This window comes from Coffea arabica, chromosome 3e (genome assembly GCF_036785885.1).
Source record: "Coffea arabica cultivar ET-39 chromosome 3e, Coffea Arabica ET-39 HiFi, whole genome shotgun sequence".
Classification (NCBI taxonomy): domain Eukaryota; kingdom Viridiplantae; phylum Streptophyta; class Magnoliopsida; order Gentianales; family Rubiaceae; genus Coffea; species Coffea arabica.
In genome coordinates this window covers 2,977,476-2,997,504 of record NC_092315.1, presented here as the reverse complement: position 1 = coordinate 2,997,504, position 20,029 = coordinate 2,977,476, and the positions used below count along the sequence as shown (strand labels likewise).

At 35.3% G+C, this 20,029-nt stretch overlaps 1 protein-coding gene and 1 long non-coding RNA gene across 3 annotated transcripts; one reads left to right on the top strand and one right to left on the bottom strand.

The window, feature by feature from the left end:
- Positions 1 to 828: 828 nt before the first annotated feature.
- On the bottom strand, positions 829 to 2,386 carry LOC140038849 (uncharacterized). Its single transcript, XR_011842387.1, has 2 exons — positions 2,102 to 2,386; positions 829 to 1,973 (listed from the first exon to the last, which is right to left on the bottom strand). It is a non-coding gene; the product is annotated as an uncharacterized lncRNA (long non-coding RNA).
- Positions 2,387 to 8,609: 6,223 nt separating this feature from the next.
- Positions 8,610 to 15,187, top strand: LOC113738239 (vacuole membrane protein KMS1-like). Of its 2 annotated transcripts, XM_072084322.1 has the most exons (8): positions 8,610 to 9,020; positions 11,756 to 11,967; positions 12,111 to 12,189; positions 12,856 to 13,155; positions 13,714 to 13,868; positions 14,094 to 14,210; positions 14,392 to 14,571; positions 14,693 to 15,187. In XM_072084322.1, exons 1-8 carry the CDS (start codon positions 8,948 to 8,950, stop codon positions 14,843 to 14,845), a joined length of 1,269 nt encoding a protein of 422 aa, XP_071940423.1. In that variant the 5' UTR covers positions 8,610 to 8,947; the 3' UTR covers positions 14,846 to 15,187. The 2 variants fall into 2 exon arrangements, with proteins under 2 accessions (XP_071940423.1, XP_071940424.1); XM_072084323.1 differs by lacking the exon at positions 14,693 to 15,187 and having other exon boundaries at positions 8,807 to 9,020; positions 14,322 to 14,444.
- Positions 15,188 to 20,029: the final 4,842 nt, after the last annotated feature.

Sequence of the window (20,029 nt, the reverse complement as noted above, 5' to 3'; positions counted from 1 at the left end):
GAAACCTTTTTTTAGAAAAAAAAATTATTAAATCTTAGATGAATGTGTAAAATATAAAATTAAATTGATATAAATCATTTTTTTAAAAAAATTAAATGATAAACGGGGCGGAGTGGGTACCCGCTGATCCGACCCTATCTCAGTGGGTACCCGTTATAGGGTACCCGCTGATATGCGGGGCGGGTAAGGGTCAGAAAATGGCTGACCCGTAAGGTGCAGGTCGGGTCAGCCAAATGATGAATAGGGCGGGTACCCGACCCGCGCCCACCCCTACTTATTTGCTTGCAAATTTGTCAAAACAATGCTCCATTTCCTTTCTCTAGTTCTCAAAACCAAAAGAAAAATTAACCCCATAGCATTCTCGATCAAGCAACCAATGGGAGGCTTCCTTCGTCCTTGTACTCTTGTTATATCCAAAGTTCAAGAAATTTGCATGCAAAGATTGATCTTTTGAATTTCAGGTACTACAAAAGGATAGGACCTAATTCTGAAAAGCTTTAAAGATCGACCAAATTAAGAGGAGTTGTACTCCATCCGGGGTTTTGGCCTAAATGTGGTTCATCTCATTGCATTGGTGTGTGAATTGTGATGACAAGTATCCTTGGCATGACATATGTATCTTCGCCGCTCTCAATTGGCGGTCCAGAAAATGGGAGGCCGAGGGAAAAAATAAATGTTGACGCATCAATTACATGTACTACCTAAATACATGTACTACATGTTCAGGTACTACCTAAATAGTCACAGTCAATCCAATTTTTTTTTTAATATTCTTCAAATTTCATTTTCGGGACAGTTGGGGGAGAATTACATGGAGATGTTTATCCCTGGATCACAATCTTCACTAATTATAACTAGGCAAGAAATGGAGCAAATTGTTGCTTGTACAAAACATTTCCAAACTAGATCAAGAAAAGAAAATTGTTAACTGGTCACCATCAAACCACTGATAATACAAAACATGTCAGATGGAAATGTACTATGTAAATAGTACTACTGTATATATACTAGGGTTAAATGCAGAAAACACCCATGAACTTTCATGGAAGTTGCACGAAACACCCCGAAATATGTTTATAGGCATTTTGCACCCTGAGAAAATGACCGTTCACATATTTCACGGTTAAATAAAACGCGTGGAAGCCACTTTCTATCCGTTGAATTTGCTGACAGAATTGCCCTCCTTCCAGTGAATATAAATGAGAACCACCTACCATCACTTCTCATTTTCCCCCCTTGTATTTCCTCTTCTTCACAGATGCACAATTCTTCTTCTACTCACATGGAACACAGTCCACATAGTTGTAGCTCAAGTGATCTAATCCTTCAATATGGCTTATCTTTATCTCAAAAAATATTTCATCCAACCGTAGAACAATGATTTGACCATGGTGAAAATAATTGACTCAAAATACTTTACATAAAAGCAAAAACTTCTAAATTAGCACAAGCAATACAAATGGTCTCTCAAGCCTCAACCAAGGGAAGTGCAGTCAGATAAAAGCTGTGTTCCAACAGTGAACAAAAAGAAAAAAAAAAGTGAAAAGAAGATGCGCAAGAGCAAAGCCACAAATTAAAAAACCAAAGCCAACCCAATAAATTAGCTAACAACCAAATGAAAGACTTAAAAAAAAATTACAGAGAAAAATGAACAAATTTCTGAGCTACTTGAAATACCAAAAAAATAAAAGCCTGAAACAATAAAGGAAAAAGCATAGCAAAACTCAACAGTCAAAATCTCACATTCAGAAAGCAACAATGAAGAAAAAAAATGTAAAAATAAAAACTCACCCATGAATGCTAGCTAGATGTCGGAACAAACCCAGTGGCAATCGTTAAACAACACAACTTGAACTCTACTACTGATTGAAAGCAGCGGCGAACAAAAGGGAAAAAGTTGCAAGCTTCACAGTTTACCACCGACCACTGCTCTCGATCATTAATTTATCATGGCGAGGAGAACATAAAACCAACTAGTAAAAAACAACAATGAACTACCAATAGAACGAGGGCATAAAACTATAAGTTTGGACATCCAGATCCACACAAAAAGGGTAAAAAGTCGATTAAATAAAGAAAAAATTAGGGCTTTGCATATTACTTGATTTGCTGAGATACTCTAAATATTCCATTTGTTTTAAATTCTTCGAACCGTCTTTTGCCCACTTCTAGTTACCCTCTGCAGTCATTCGGCTTTGGTTCTTCCTCGATCACAAGTAAAAGGCAAAAGATTTTGGCAAACTCAAGATTCAGCTTTACCTTGTACTTTCCGCCCGACATAATCGGTTTGGAGGAGAAGAAGGGTGCTTTTGTCTGTTCAGTTATTATCTGAGGATAAAGTTGTCATTTGGGTCATAAAACAAACGGTGTATAAATATCCGTTACTTTTCAGTGGAGCTTGGGTGCAAAGTGCCTATAAACATATTTAGGGGTGTATTGTGCAACTCATATGAGAGTTCAGGGGGTTTTCTGCATTTAACCCTATATACTATTGCTTTACGTGGACGAGTGAGCGTCAGCTTGGATCATTTGTTTCCCGGATCCTGAGGATTTCTTAACTAGAAAGTCTCAAAGACAAGAATTTCATAATACATATATATACTCTTGGGGTGGTGGCCACCACCAAGGCCTTAAGGCCTTGGTGGGGTGGGAGGCAAGGGTTCACACCAAAATACCACTCTTGTGGTTTTGCTTCAAATCCAGACGGGTGCGTAGTGCACCCGTCTGATCCGGTGGTGGTTCTGTCCCTATCGGTCCCTATAGGTTCAGTTAAGTCTCCCCGTAGATAGAGTAGGAGTAGGGATGACAATTAACAAAAATATATATATATATATATATATATATATATATATATATATATATATATATATATATATATATTGAGGGTTTGGGAGTTTTCCAAATGTATAATGAAATTAAATGCATCATTGATTTGGTTTAGTCTCCACATTGAGAAATCTTCTCTTGATATCTTTCTGTATGTACATTTTTTTTTTTTTTTTGCACTAGGGAAAGAGTTGAGGAGATGGATAAAGTAAAAGAGAATTCTGTTTCAAGAACTACTCATGTACAACAATCGCCTTCGTATTACACTTGTATAAACAAACTTATACAGATTAATATGTATTGTGGAAGCATAGATTAATTGAAGCAGAACTCACCTCATACCAAGAAAACTTCCAACTCATAATCCCGAGAACGTAATACTATATGGTTTCCAAAGTCCAACAATTATTTGACTTACAAATGAGAGATTGGCATGGCTGCACAAGTCTCTGAATCTGGGAAACATTTCCTAAAATATCTACGCAGCTAGCGTCCAGATGACTGTAGAATAATGACAAGATTGTAGAACAGATTCACTGGATTGGCAGATTTGGTAGGTATAGTATGTTATGGATTTCTGTAATCAGTGCCCAGTGACCAGTTTAATCCAAAAAAAATGTGTAAATATTCACACTTACTGGTTCATGTCTTACATTTGTTATCCAAACTATTAACATTTGGAGTTCACGGTTCTTATTGGACAAACCCAATGACAAATATTACTATGAAGTCAGTCACTCCGTAAGCCAAATGGGTCAGATATTAGTTTTGTTATATCCGTTAAATGGTTGGAAAAATACCACTGTCATCATGCTCATCGTCGCTGGATGCAGGCATTAGAAAGGGCAAAAAAAAAAAAAAAAAAGTCTTCCCAACCTTCATTGATGGAAAGGCCCCGGCAGATGTGTTACACATGGAGATGGGGAACTTCTTTTTTTTTTTTATATTATTATTATTATTAAAACATTGGAATTTCATTAATTTTCTAATAAATCAGCCATTAAAAAACGCACAACACAGTCGGGACGAATGAATGAAATGTATATTAGGAGGTGTGTTACACATGGGGATGGGGAACTAAATCTATATCAAATGTATGTGCAACTGGCTGGCTCTTAATGGTCAGCTAGAAAACAAGAAGACATATATGAACAAACCCATGTATGAAACAAAGAATACCCCATCGAATGAAGAGTCAAACCAGAACAAAATGCACGTTTTAATCTTCTTTTGTGAAGAGAACAATCTATGGTCCTGGTAGCTTGAATTATTTTGTCACTTATTATTGTAGTTGGGGTACCTGTCCTTAGGCAATATCCACCAATTAATGCATTCTAACCTTATAGTACTATGGATTATGACCATTTGAACTAGGTAAATTTTTCAAATTCTGATTTCAAAAAACTCTATTGCCGAATTCGCATAAATTGAAATCAAAAATTTCGATTTCAGTGCCAAATTTCGAATTATCGATTTCGAAAATTTCGAATTCAATTTGAATTCGATCGATAAATCAGAATTTTTCAATTTTGCACGCTCCTAATTTGAACTAGGTAAAATTTTCTTTTCTTTTCTTTTTGGTAATAAAAAAATTTGGATGATTTTTTCTTCTTTTTTGCTTTGGAACTACTTGTGTATTTTTTTTCTTCCTTCTTTGAACTAGTTGTATTTTAATAAACTTTGCCTTTCTATCCATACAACAATTATTGGAGTGATGGATGAATTTATCAAATAATGATTTTGTCATTTACCAGCTCATAGTTTACTTGCACCAAAACACACACACACACACACACACAAAAAGAGAGAAAAATAGTCGTCGGTGGTCGGTAAGATTTTGAAGGGCTAATTAAATACGTGATGCAGATGGGATTCACTAACCATGACATATTGACATTGGACATTTCAACTCTAGTGAATTATTCAATTTGAATTCGATCGGTAAATCGAAATTTTTCAATTTTGCACGCTCCTAATTTGAGCTAGGTAAATTTTTCTTTTCTTTTCTTTTTGGTAATAAAAAAATTTGGATAATTTTTTCTTCTTTTTTGCTTTGGAACTACTTGTGTATTTTTTTTCTTCCTTCTTTGAACTAGTTGTGTTTTAATAAATGTTGCCTTGCACCAAAACACACACACACAAAAAGAGAGAAAGATAGTCGTCGGTGGTCTGTAAGATTTTGAAGGGCTAATTAAATACGTGATGCAGATGGGATTCACTGACCATGACATATTGACATTGGACATTTCAACTCTAGTGAATTATTTAAGGTATTGTTAGGTTTTTTTAATCATGCTCCTTGTTTTTTTTTTATTTTTTTCCTTATTGTGTTCTTGGACTTGGATTGTGCATATCTGACAATATTGTCTTTAATTTGTATTAGTTGTTGCATCTTATCTTTTTTCTTTAACAAGCAGGTATTTACTACTTTAATATGATATCTTAAGCTGCATCTTATCCTTTGTGGGTGGTTCAAATTTAGAATCTAAAGTATCTCATATTGCTGAAAAGCAAAAGAAGAAAGAAAAAAAAAAAAAAAAAAAAAAACCAAGCACTTAATTTGTACAAATCCTTCTGCAACATGTACATGTAGTTTGCTTTCAAGGACCTGGTGTTTTTTAGTTGAATTTCTTTTTCAGCATTTATTGTTTACCAATAATTTTTCACCTTTCATTCTCCTTTCTCTATTTTATTGTATCGTGTGAATGACTAGCGGGACGAGGGATCCATCCATCCAAGTAGCTTCTATATTTTCCATGTGATACATGTTATTTAATTTTATAGCATGGTACGTACTACAGCGACGAATCATGCTGCATGTAATCAACTAATCCTTATCTTTTTGGGAAAAAAAAAAAAAAAAAACTAATCCTTATCTTCTGACGAAAAAAACTAATCCTTATCTTCGTTCCTAGATGGCCAAGAAAATTTACCCTAATCAAACAAAGGCTACCTTGGCGACATGAATTTGTGACCTTATCCTCCACTGGATCTTTCTTTTTCTTTTTTTTTTTAAAACCCAAAAAAAAAAAAAAGAGTAAAAGTAAAAGTAAAACAGGCAGGTCCTCTAACAATCCAATACAATATATATACCATTACTTTGCTTGACTATACTGCAAAGAATCACATCCAAAAGATGAATGTCGAAAGATATAAGTAAAGCACGATTAATCCAGAAAAGGGAAAAGTTTAAAGTACTTAAAGCGATCTAAACCGAGAGATAAATTTAATTTCATAATAATAAAAAAAAAGAGAGAAAGAAAAGAAATTAAAAAGAGAACCTCCTCCTCAAACATTCTCCTCCACCGCAAACCGTGTTCCTGACTTCCCCAAATTAAAGGAGAAAAGGTTGTTGAGAAGTCCAAAGAGAAAGGGATCGATCTGTTTGCCTATATTCTTCACTTTGAAGTTGGATCCTTTTCTTCCTTGTTGTCTTAAGGATAACATACATTTTGCTCTCTCAAAGATTGGGTTGGCCTAGACGTAAGAGCTATAGTGCTGGACTTGGAGAACCACGCTTAATTTTTTTTGGGAAAAACTTTGGACACTCAAAACTATATAGCTCTCTCAAAGATCTACTAAAAAAATTATCTAATTTCAGTGACCCAAAAAAAAAAAAAAAAGAACCCAGATTAGTACCGCGAGAACTTTGTTGAAATTTGATGAACTAATCTAACATGATATCTAGTGTGAAACCATAACAGTTAAAGACAAGGGTTCATACATCCAAATTTGACATTATATACTATCTTATTTTGTCCAAACAAATTAATTAAGAAGACGACTCAAAAGTCAAACTCTTTGTCATGTTGTCTGTCTGGCATTCGCCCATGGTTTTATTAAGGTGATGTTTGGTCTTCTCTCTCTTGCTCTATTTTCAACTAATTTATTGACTATTCTTGCAATCTTTAAGCCTCATTATTTCACCATCTTCTCCTTGACTTCCGGGAAGCAGCAGCCCCGTAATCCGAGCCATTGATCTGTTTAAGGAAAGAAAGACATGTTCGGGAACATGAATGAAGAACGTGTTAAAAACTTTTTGAAGTTTGAACTCGTATAGAAACTCCAAAATTCAAAGACGCGGGGGCATGTCTCGCAGCTGGCACAGTATGAGAGGCATCCATCAAATCTGTAATACGTAGAGATTTGATCAAGTTAGGAGATACGAGAATAAAGTGATAATAGGCTACAAAGGAAATTGTTAATCGCATCCAATTTTTTTTTTGTTAATAACACTTGTACCGTTTGTTTTATCGTACAGTCTAATAAATAAAAATCATTCAGCAAAAATGATGGCGGGAGTGCCAACTGGTAGTTCCCGTTCCAAATTCTTGTTCATCTTTGCAAGATGATCAGCGCAAGAATAAACCGAATTGCTCCGCTACCATTTAACGGCCAATTGCTTGGGCCAGAAAAATCCAAGCAAAAGATTGTGGACTATATAGCAAGTCTTCAGCAAATGGCTCAAAGACACTGGACCATCGGACGCCACATGAGTTCTGAGCTGGGCAGGTGGATAAGGCCCTTAGAGATTTAGGATCCGATTTAGCGAGCGGCTCTATTGAGCATTCAGATTATTGGGCCTAGAAAGGTCCAAGAGTTTTTTTTTTTTTGTGGAAGCCAGTTGTCATGTGTGTCGACAAATGCGGATTGGTTGGTGGAGTAGCACTTGTCATCTGTCCTTGATCCTCGATTGATTCAAATTCGAGCACGGTATAAAAATTAACAAAAAAAAAAAAAAAGCCTTATCCAATTAATTATCAAAATAGTAGTTTTTTTTTTCTCACATAAGTTAAGATGGAGAAATTTGTTAGGCCTACTGGATCAGCAAAAGAGCTTTTATTCTAAGGATTGCGGGGAGTGGCCTACTGGATCAGCAGAAAGAGCTTTTTTTTTTTGGAGTAATAAAAGTTAATATTCAAACATGCCTAACTTTTTCTAGTATAAGCTATGGTTCAATTGTCGAGAAAATCTTAATCTAATAGTTAAGATTGTGGTTTCAGAAATTAAAAGTTTTAGTTCAATTTCAATCTTAGGCAATATGAGATACCTAGAATGCTAGCAGCTATTGCACCCATATTTTTGTCAAACAACAAAATTTACATCATCGTGAAATTGGTTGGAGATCTCCATCTATTCAATTCTCCCATCTCAATCCTTTTTTCTTTTCCTTAAATTCTCAATTAAACATTTGGAAGTCAATAGTTTGTGATATTTTACAAAAACTTTTAACTCGCAAAGCTTTTACTATTTTTAACAAACCATTTTTTTTGGGAAAAAAATCTAAATAAAGTATGAGTTAAGCAAAACACTAAACATCAAAATTTTGAATAATGGAGTAAAATCTACAGATATGCTAGTTAGATGGTGGATTGGAAAATAAATATTTATAATTTTGTGTAAGATATACCTTTCTCTCCCAATCATACTCAAACACTCGTCTCAGAGATACTGCAGACTGAAGCTACTATATATATATTTTTTGAACTACGACGAGAATCTTAATATTTAAAATTTATTTGCTTACATTGTTAATTGATTTTTTAATAATCTTTTTATCTTCTATGCATTAAATTAAAAAAAAGTGCTTGAGTATTTTTTTTAAAAAATTATCCCAAATTATTGTTTTATTGAATTTGCACTATTTAAGTTATCATCTGATCCTATTATCCTCTGCTTAATTGGGTCATACATAGATACTCTTACTACTATTATTAGTGTCTCTCCCCCATTGACAAGCAGCTTATGTATTGTATTGTATGTTAGCATCAGACCAAACCTTTGCTTATTATGCGTGTGTATCTTAGTGCGTTTGTGTTGTGCGTGAGATAGAAAGAGAAGCTCAAACAGTGGATCTTTACGGAAACACCACGCTGTTCTCCTCAACTCATTTTTTGGTTTTCTTCATCACATTTCCCCATCCTCTCCAGCCTCAGATCTCTCATCAAAATCCAATCTTTTTCTTGCTTTCATTTCTGGGCTTCACTCAACAGCCACAACCATATACACACACACGCTTCATTCCAACAGTCTTTGAATCATCATAATCTTCATTACTGAAGAAGAGGGGGGAGAACAGATGATGGCATGTAAAGGAGTATGAATCAGTAAAATTTAGAAAATGGGTTCCAAGAATAAGCCAGTTCCTGGCAACAGTGTTCCTCCTGCTGCTTCTCAAGAGAGAGATGTCGCAGGCAAGTTTTTAATTTTGTTACTGATTTTTTTTGTAAGTGGGGTTATCTGATTACTGCTTGCTGATTATTTTTTTGGGGGTTTGGATTGGCCTTCTGTTGGATCCCTCTGCTCGCTTAAAAAAAGGGTTTTTGGATTTTAATCATCGGTTGCCTTTTGTATTGTGTGGTCGGCTGGGTGAATTTTAGCAAGTGATGAATGTGATTTTGGGATGGCGTCTTAACAGGTTGGGTGGATTTAGCTTCTTTTTTTTTAAAAAAAATCAGACTTGATCTGTCAGTGAAAGCTGTTTGGTGCATTGGAGAGCTCAGGGGGAGCCACTATAGATTAAAAGGGGAGAGAATCATGATGTTGATTGGAGATATTTGTTTAAAAGGTGAAGAAAAAAAATGTGGTAAACAGGAACGTAAATTCTGTTCTATTTTGAATATGGTTGTTAGGCTTGCTTCCCATTTTGGTTTACTGAGCTGAGGACATGCCAAACAGAGGTTACGGTGCTGATATTTTGGTGTATATTGGTTGACCAGAATTTCAATCATAGGGGTATCATTGATCTGTATTATTCGGATTTTCTGGTCAGTTTCTGAAAACAGACATAATATTTGCACGGCTTTGTCAGTAATGGTTTCTTGGGTTGGTGTCTTTATTGTTTGAGCTTTTGAAAGTAATCACTATGTTTCAATGTGATGCAGAAGTAGTAATAGCTGAAAACTGCCTAGAAGTTAGAAGTAACAGAAAACTTGCTTTTTGTGTTTTTGTTGACTTTATCTAAGATGTGTGTCATCTTGCTATTAGAGAATTGAAGTTAATTCTTGTAACAAACAAGAAGTGTTGTAATGGAAAAGCTGTTTGTCATTGAAATGGAGTTACGGATGAGGTCCTACTACTACATTTGCCGTGAAATGGCTGGAGAGTAGAGACTGTCCCACTACATTTGTTGCGAATGAGGACAATTTAGTATCAACTGATCAAGGAAATTTCTTCTGGCATGATCTAACAGCTATTGGGATCCTTGCTCTTTCTAAAGAGAGAACTTTTGACCAAACTATTGGAAGAATCTGAATCATCGTGAATTTAGTGAAGATTTACATTTATGAGATGCAATTTCCTACATTTAGTAGAGTTGTTGTGGGATAATGGACATAGATTGATAAGCATTCTTTTTGTTTCTTTTGATTAATACTGAACCAACAAATCCAAGATAATTTAATATGTCTTTACATGCCATTATGCTGTTAAATCTGAAAAACTCTGTTGCCCTGTCTTGGTGCTGGACCTTCTAGATATCAAATCTGCTTGCTTTTGATTACCCTAAAGATGAGTGCCAATCTGGTTCATGAATTGGTGATACGATTCCTGTGCTTCCATGATTAGATGATCACTCAAGTGTAGATATAGCACATAAGAAAACTTGTAGTAAACAGAACTGAGTATTTATGTACTGATGAGGAGAAGTTTCAGACTACTTAAAGTTTGCACTTATATTTGAGCCATCATACTATTCTTGAGCTTGCTAGTTTACGTCGGATTGGCAATGCATGCCGGGATATTTGCAAAATAATTAGACAGCTTGATATTGGTCCACTGTGGGAACCTAATACATCGAGGTAGTGGAACTTGGAGGTTCTAAAAGGAATATGATGCTTCCTTTACCCCTGTAAGTAGAGGTTATTTTCTTTGTATGCAAAACCAGTGTCCTTCCTACACTAAGTAGATCAATCATGGGGAATCCTGTGGAAAGACTAATAGATTACGAGAAAGTTAAGAGCTCAAGGAAGTAAGGAGGCCGATTTCAATTCTCTGTTTTCAAAGATGTTTATTTATGTATAGAAGTTCCCAAACCACTTGACAGAATGGTGAATTGTCTTAACAATATACATATGCAGAACTCCCAGGAATTTCATTACATATTCACTAGTTATATCATCTGAAATCTCTTAAAATGTGTAACTTTTTAGGAACTTCGATTGCGCTAATATATGTTTCAGAAATCCTAGTTGAATCACTATCTGAACCATTAGTTTGTTGGGTCTTTTAACAATGTAAATATGATGTGCCTTTCCAATTTAGAGTTCCTAAAGATGGACATTCTCAATCGTGACTCTTTGTTTCTTCAAATAGTTATTGTACAGAAGTTTCATTTTAGTAATATATTACTCATAAGGAGTTTGTGTCTGTTAGTTTAACCTAAGAAGTGGAAAGATTGTGGAATTTACCCTTTTTGGATCAAGGAACTCAACTTCCTTTCACACAATGAATTTTGGTGGATTACATGGCATGAGCGATGGCTTGGTTTACGGCAATTTCTTGTTGATCTGGATACCGTCATCCTAGCATCAGCAATCACAGCTCTCAGCATTATCAGTTTTTGGTGAATAGTTGTCTCCACAATTCTGTCAAATGAGAACACCTTGTGAACAATTTTGTACAATTTTTCCATAGTTCTGGCATTACACTTTTGAGTCTTAACTTAATGTTCCTCAAAATGGTTTGCAATGGATGTTTGCAACTTGCGGATTATATTTGTCCTCTTTTCATTCAACTGATATATATTCATTAGTCAAATATGCCATAAAATCTATTTTCTGTTACTGGTTTTTATGACGGAGCACCATTTCTCGTATATGTTCTTGCGCTGATTTGATGACTTTGCTGTACATTGTTCTTTTATATCATCTAATTGGAAGATATGTCTTGTGACAGTTTCTTGTGCTGACGAGAATGATATTTTTTGCAGGTATTCGTGCAAGACATCAAGAGGAACTAGAAAACTTGACTTTAATTACACAACCATTCAAGACAATTAAGCTTTTCATTTTAGCTGTCATACAGTATCTCTGGCGATCAGCAGCATATCTTTTAGCTCATGCTGGCTGGTTTATGCTTTTGAGTGCTTTGTTTTTGTTTGCTGGGATATTGCTTGTTACAATTGATGGTCCTCATGAGAAGGTAATTTATGTGGTTAATTATGTAGCTGCTTTTTCCCAAAAGAATGCTGTATTCTGCAATAAAGGGGTGTTTTTCCCCTGTGATTGATGTGTATATGTGATTCCTTTTGCTGATGGTTGGAATTCTTTATTTTCTTTCTGTAGCATGTTGAAGAAGTTCTTAATTATTTAAGGTTTGGATTGTGGTGGGTGGCCCTTGGTGTTGCATCTTCTATTGGTCTTGGTAAGTTTAGCAAGCATTGTAGTCTTTAGAGGTTAATTGCTTTCTTCTCTGATGATTTCCTCATCTCTTATTCTCTCTTTATTTCTTTCTTTTTTATTTTTGGGGAGGGGGTTCGAAGAGAGGAAATTATGGTTATTAATGCATCTGCACGCTTCACTTATCAACATTGGTGATACCATTTGTTTGCTTGCAATGCATGTCAATTACTTTGATCTTGCAAGTTTTCTTTTAGAAATGTTCTACATCTTGTACGAAAGTGGGGATCTTTTTTGGGATGGGAATAAATTTAAGTTGTTTTCATAAAAATATTGTCTTCAATAAATGAAATAGCAAATCACTTGCTTAAAATGAAAAGTATTAATACATTGCATTCTTACTTAGGTGACCTTTGTTTTCATGTCCAAGTTCTCCCGTGTGAATCAAAGAGCTATTAGGCTTCTTTTCAATTATTTCTGCATAGGAGAGTTGGGCTAATTACCTGGAGAGTTGGGCTAATTACCTAGCTGTTTGGTAAAAATAATCGCTTCTAATTTATTGGACAACCAATAAAAGGTGTGTATATAGATTACTTCAACACTGACATATCCTGACTTGAGTGTTTGCATGCATTAGCATATTACATGAAACATATTACTTATGCTTTAGTTCCGGTTTTGTTGGGTGCAGGTTCAGGTTTGCACACTTTTGTTCTCTATCTAGGCCCTCATATTGCATTATTCACAATAAAAGCAGTGCAGTGTGGTAGAGTGGACGTTAAAAGTGCACCATACGATACAATACAGTTAAAACGTGGACCTTCATGGCTTGGCAAGGATTGCTCCGAATTTGGGCCACCAGTGTTTCTATCTTTACGTGGTTCACGGGTTCCCCTTAGCAGTATACTACTTCAGGTGCAGTTAGAGGCTATTTTGTGGGGACTTGGGACTGCACTTGGAGAGCTTCCCCCTTACTTTATCTCAAGGGCAGGTGAGATCTTTCATTATAAGACATTCTATATGTGTGTGTGTGTGTGTGTGTGTCTAAGTTCTGCCTGAGGCCAACTTATTATCGGACAATTGGTATTGCAAGTGGGGAATTTTATTGAAGTGTCTTTCTACAGTGATCGAGGCTTTGTCATGAAGATCAAGTGAATCTTTTTACAGTTAATTTGAGGCTTAGGTGAACACAACAATTACCTAGTGTACTGACCTTCGATTGAACTGTGATTTTGGTTAGGTACTTAGATTTTCTATCTCGTACTGCTCACTAAGGAGCTTAACTATGTGTTTTGGGTAGATGAGGACTCATTTTTGTGATGTATCTTGAATTTTTAGTAGCTACTTGGCTTGTCTTCATGCAATGTACTGGATCAGACTAATCTTTTTGATGGTAAATGCCTAATACTGAAGTTAATCAACTTGTTATGCCTATGATGCGTCTTATTTTTCTGAAGTAGTTTGAAGTATGGCTACGAAGACTAGTCATATCATATGACAAATTTAGTCTTGTAAGAGGTACTTATAGAAATATTACATCCTTTTGCAGCTAGTATTTCGGGTGGTAAAATTGATGCCATGGAAGAATTGGATACCTCAACTGAAGATAGAGGAATGCTAGCAAGGCAGTTGAATATCTTGAAACGCTGGTTCCTCTCACATGCTCAATATCTGAACTTCTTCACAATTTTACTGCTCGCATCTGTAGGTGTTTGCTACTTTATATGGTTACAGGTGTTATTTGTGATTGTTATTTAATTTCAGCCTCTAGAGTTTTGGATGTATGTTATCCCTTCTGTCTTAGCTCCTTAAAGTAACCTCCTCGCACCCCCCCCCCTCCCCCAACCCCAAGAAAATTGAGAGGGGAGGGGACAAGATGTTTTCAATTATGAGAATTAACTTCTGTTGATTGTTTGGTATATCTTGTAGGTGCCAAATCCTCTATTTGATCTTGCTGGCATAATGTGTGGGCAATTCGGCATACCTTTCTGGGAGTTTTTTCTTGCAACATTGGTTGGAAAGGCTATTATCAAAACTCATATACAGGTTTGTGCATGTCTTGTTCTATTATGAAGGTCGCTATTTGACTAGTGTGTTCCCTTATGGGATCTCAACTGTTATTTACTCAGACCTTTGATCCGTTTGTCCATTATTAAGCCAAAGTGCCGGTTAGGTACTTGGAATTTTCAGCTGTTGAGTTCTCATCGGTGTGCTCTGTGTTCCACAGACGGTGTTTATTATTTTGGTCTGTAATAACCAACTCCTAGATTGGATGGAAAATGAACTGATTTGGGTGCTGAGCTTTGTACCTGGTTTTAAATCAATTCTACCTGATGTGATATCCAAGCTTCATGCCATGAAAGACAAGTATCTGGCCACCAAACCACCTGTTTCTTCAAATATCAAGGTACTAGCATTCATCATGATGCATGTGGTTTGCCAATTGTGTAATAATCTGATGGTCTGGTTTTGTTATTATTTCTGTTTGGCTGCCTCCTTATGACTGGGATTTCTTCAAATCTTATCAGGTCAACAAATGGGACTTTTCATTTGCTTCAATTTGGAATACTGTGGTGTGGTTCATGCTAATGAACTTCTTCATTAAGATTGTGAATGCAACTGCTCAGAGGTACCTTAAGAGGGAGCAGGAGAAGCACATAGCTGCTTTGAAGAACAAGTAATCGGTTTCCGAGCATTCAAGATGAATTGGATGGACTAACTAGATAAATTTAACACAGAAAAATTTGTCCGTTTGTTTTTCCTTAGGAGCCCTTCTCTCATGGTTGAAAGTAAGAAGTCATAGTGACAGTTTTTAACTAGTCAAATGAAGCTGTTTTATACTCAGCTTCAGTAGTCTAGAACAAAATTGCAGGAGTATTTTTTGCCGTGCAATAGGGAGGGAGATGAGGGAGAATTGTTGTGGGGGGAGAATTTTTAGCCATTCTTAGCAATACAGGAATCAGGTGACTCGAGACAAACACCATTCTTTAGCAATGAACAATTACTCCTTTTTCTCTTCTTCAGCCATGTGTGCTATGATTAACAAAATGCCACCACCACCACCAAAAAAAAAACAAAAACAAAAATTAAAAAAATGGAATTAAAAAAAAACCCTCCATCCAGCCTAACTGCCTAAGTAGTGCTATTAATTTACTTAGTGATTCAGACATATTAAGCACTACTCTAATCCCAAATTCCAAGGGGTTGTTCTTTTGGGACTTTCGTTTATTACTTATTATTACCCAAAGTGCCAAACACCATGCATTGAAATGGGTGTGCACGTGGCAGCATCATCAGCATTAATCCTAGCATCATAATTTTGGATTGATTTATCGTGTGGTGCATTAATGTGCGTCAGAAGATTCCTCCTTGCAGAATTGTTTATTATCGTACACTAACAACCTTTGCCAAGAGAACAGACAGATTTGATCGCTTCCTTGAAAAAGAATCTAAAGATGTTGGCAACTTAAATTGTTCTTAAAACTTCAATGCAATGCGTGAATTCTTTATTCTTCTTCTTTTTCCTTGCCTTCTCCTCAACATTCACTTCAAGATTTGATTTGCATAAAAAAACAAAGACTTGGGAGTGACTTTCAACTAATGAGCTGAGATATTATTAAACAATTAAGATCAGCATTGCCATCTAAAACAAGTATTTTGACTCCCACCTCTACACTCTAGAGAAGTGGATATGTTTTATATATATATAATTAACAAAGCTAAGCAAGCAGATTAGACGATTAGGCAATCATAAAATAATTAGACAAGATCTCAACGTATGCAACTAACTGGTAAATCATGTTAGATGGGAGTCCATTTGCTTAGTGACCGATTTGTGGGGCATTAGATTATGTATTTGTCAAGATTCACTTGTCATATATTTATTCATATAAAAGGGCCCCATTCATTGGATCTCAAAACACTCCATATAAATTTTTGTGAAGTTAGTAGATAGCTTGGCTAGGCATTGGTGTATAATTTTTCCAGTACTTCAAAGTTCCTTTCTTGTCTGGAGATTATGAAGTTTCAGTAAAATTTGGAGTTGCGATTCAAATTCCCAGTTTGTCCTGGGACCTGGAAACCCTAGCCTAATCTAATCTGTGAACACGTTTCTGAATCGTCTTTTTATTTCATATATGTCAAATCGTTACAATTCATCTTCTTTTTTAAAAAAAAAAAAAAAAAAAACTCCAAAAAATAACGATCCAAACGGGCTCTTAGCATTTTTTTTAGATTTATATGACTACCCAATTCAAATGAAAGAAAAACAAAAAGAACTGAAAAGAAGAGCCTAAAACGGTAATATTACCATAATTAGCAGAAATCAAAATCCCATGGCGGCCAAGCAGCGCTTTATTTGCCTTTTTAATGACAGTGCTATTAGTTAATAGACAGGTGGGTGTGAATAAAGTAACACTCTACTGATCTGCATAAACACTGGACCAACAGGGCACGGTTTGACTGAAGATTCTTGAAGTAATTAAAATCAGCTCAAATAACAATTCAACCTAATCTAAATAGCCGGTGGTGCATCGATTTGATCTAATCCACTCTCACTATTAGTTAATAACAATAATACTACCAAGTACCAACTATAACTAAGCTTTAGTCCATTGACTACGTGGAAGCATAATCATCAACACGCCCAGATGCCACCATCCTTAATAGACGAATTCCTCGGAGTTTGTGACGGGGAATAAAAAAATCGACGTGAGTAGATTAAGATTAATCCAGATTTCTAGTAACAATTCTTGGACAACATTTTGTCTCTAGACGGGCCCCATATGCGGTAGGTTTTTCTGCATCTTGATTATAAACTCGGCTTTGATTAACTTTTCATACGCCGGTAATGTAGTGATTTTTTTTTTAACACCGACAGTTATGGAGGTGTGTCACGTGTATGTCATTTGAATTTCAAATTTAAATTTATGTTATGTAGTACGACCTAAACCTGTTAGTAATAAAAGAAATTATATGCCGATATCGACAGTGTATAAAAAACCTACTTTAACATCAATCTTCGCAACACTAACAAAGTAGAATTCTAAAAAATTGAAATGAAAAGCAATGTAAAAACCTAATACACAAGGGTACGAAATCATGCCCCATTGGCTATTCACCACGTAAAATTATCAATCAATACTGGTACAATTTTACTTTGCACGATTAAAATGTCAACTTACCGGGAAGCTTAATTATGCTCAGTGTAAGACTTAATTGATGTGTGGGGACAGACTGTTTAAAAGGAAGAAGATCAACTAATGATATCTAACCAGGCGAAGTCATCAGGTAGCCTTTCTTTTCTTTTTTTCTGGCAAAAAATTCTTCTGGTAAGTTTTAAGTTATACTACTGGTCTTATCTTTTACTTCCAGTTTTGCCATAATTGTTTAGGTTGTACATCGTACTTACTTCCAGGCACAGCACAGGAACAACCGAGAGACTTGCATAGACATCCCATTCGCTCTTTACCAAACCTAAGTACCTAACTACCTTTTTTCTTTTATTGGGTTGTGCAAGAAAAAGTCCAATTGTTTCTACCTACTTTTCTGACTTGTGGATTCAGGAAAAATAAAAACGGTTTTCCTTCTTTCGCACCACTGAAAAAAGAAAAGAAAAGAAAAGAAAAGAAAAGAAAAAAGAAAGAAAGGAATACAAAGTCAAATTCAAGCCTTTTCTTTTGAATGAAGGAATAACAATATATATTTTGATGATGATGAAGGTCATTTAAAAAAATTCTGAAGGTCATCATCTCATTACATGGAAAGCAACATTTTTATTACTTCACTTTGAGTCCAGATAGATTTCTGAAGTCCTTTTGGATTGGTGGGAGTAAAGCAAAAGGGTTTAAAATTCTCAGCTTTGGTTCTTTGGTCACTCAGTCAAATGATATGGGTCATATTGGTATCCATCAATAATTTGAATAAACCCTCAAGAATTTTGGAGGTAGCTTTTTACTTCACGTGAAGTTGAATTGAAATGCACAATGAATATTCTGCAATTCAACATCTTGCTCAGCATGTTGGAGTCTAGAAATTGCCTTCCTATTATTCTTGAAGTCCTTCATTAAAATAACAAATAATTGAGGGGGAAACAAAGAAAAAGAAGACATGGAAGTTAATGACTTGTACCGTACAAGTTTAGGGAGACATAATAATTTCCTTAAGTACTGGCACAGTTTACATAGTCGTTGAGTACATAACGAGAAATTAGCAATGTTACTTGACTGAGTGAATGCTAAAACACGAGCATTCACTAAATCACTCCAAATGGGGTATAGAATCTTTTTACATTCGAGATACTTGCAAGTTATGAATCTGGAAAGTTTTGAACTTTATTAATTTTTTTTCTTTACGTTCCTCTATTCCACACACCCCCCCCCCCCAAAATTTTCAACCATTTTCCCCCCTTTTTTTTTGCTTCAACCATAATTGTTTTAAGATAATAAATCTCAATAAAGAAAATCAAAACATGGCCAAATAGACAATTTCTATAGTTGGCTCAGTTGGTTAGGATGGATCACTTTCTCACACAAGTTAATTTATGTGCCGTTACGAGAATTGTATTGGTGGACGATTTATAAGAATTCCTGTAAACGTTCCATGGTTCCGGACATACCCTAACTTATAATCATGATTCAAAATAAACCCGCTCAAACTTTTATTATTAAAAGAAATAATATATCTACATGACAGCACATTTTTCCCACGCTTAGGAATTCTATTTGACCGAAAAATGACAACGTTATAAGAATGCTTTGAATCTTTTGATCTAGATAGGCTGACTATATGGGTTTGTGTTTCCCAAAAAGACAAAAGAAGGAAAAAAAAAAGAAAAGAAAAAGGGATGTGCCATAATTATTTCCTTTACATGCTTTACTCAAACTTAACAATAATTAAAAAAAAAAATGTAGGCAAGTTGTGACCCGTGCGAGTACGGTTGTGAAAAGGGCCCAAACCCATTTATGGTCTGTGGGCCTTAATCACATAAAAATTTAAAATAGTTTACTGTCTCAAAGGAGGGTCCACTATAAACTGTGTGGGGCGGCGCGGCAATGAATACCTCCTCATTCATCATCTCCCACTTAAATAAAAGTGAAAATTTCCCTCGTAAAAAAAAAAAATCAATCCAATCCTAAGTGATTATACCTTGTTTTATATCACCTTATTCTCAATTGTTTTAAATTTTACAAAATCTAATTATAAAAATTAATTATAGAAATCAATCACAATCATCAACAATTACTCTTTGAGTGATCATAGATTTAGCTTTTTTAATAATTATAGAAATCTATAATCAAAATATATAAATAATTAAAAACATCATCACAAAAATTAATTATTTAAAATTAAAATTTATAATCAATTAAAATAACCAATCAAAAACAAAACTATTAGTATAAGGCTGTCACGCGGATTTATGACACAGACACCATCGGTCCATCACCAACATTAACGTTAAACAATAGTAACACGTTGTATCACTGCCTGGACCCCACACCCAAAATGGTTGTGTGTTTCTTTCCTGATTTATTTTCTTCTGGTCGCTCTCTTTAAATATAGAGTAGTATTTGTTTGTTTTTTTCTTATTAATGCTGTCCAGTAAGTGATTGCTTTTTTTTTGCCCAATTTGCTTGGCGTGGGTCCCATCTAAACAAGGGACCCATCCACCACGTTTTTTTTTTTTTTTAAAGAAAAGACGAGAGAGAGAAGAGCAGGGAGAGAGGAGGGGGGGGGGGGGGTATGCGACAAAGAAGACTAATTTGTCTTAAATCATCTGCCGGTGTGCCCCATAATATAATGCCATGTTTGTTGGGATGTATGGTGCTCCCTAAACTACTTCCATTTTCGTTTTGTCATCATTGAGC

Excerpts from the sequence above, each read along its gene's own strand:
- LOC113738239 (XM_072084322.1), top strand. The coding sequence starts at position 8,948 with ATGGGTTCCAAGAATAAGCCAGTTCCTGGCAACAGTGTTCCTCCTGCT. Across the intron at positions 12,190-12,855 it reads TGCATCTTCTATTGGTCTTG|GTTCAGGTTTGCACACTTTT; the intron begins GTAAGTTTAGCA and ends TGTTGGGTGCAG. Across the intron at positions 14,211-14,391 it reads TTATCAAAACTCATATACAG|ACGGTGTTTATTATTTTGGT; the intron begins GTTTGTGCATGT and ends TGTGTTCCACAG.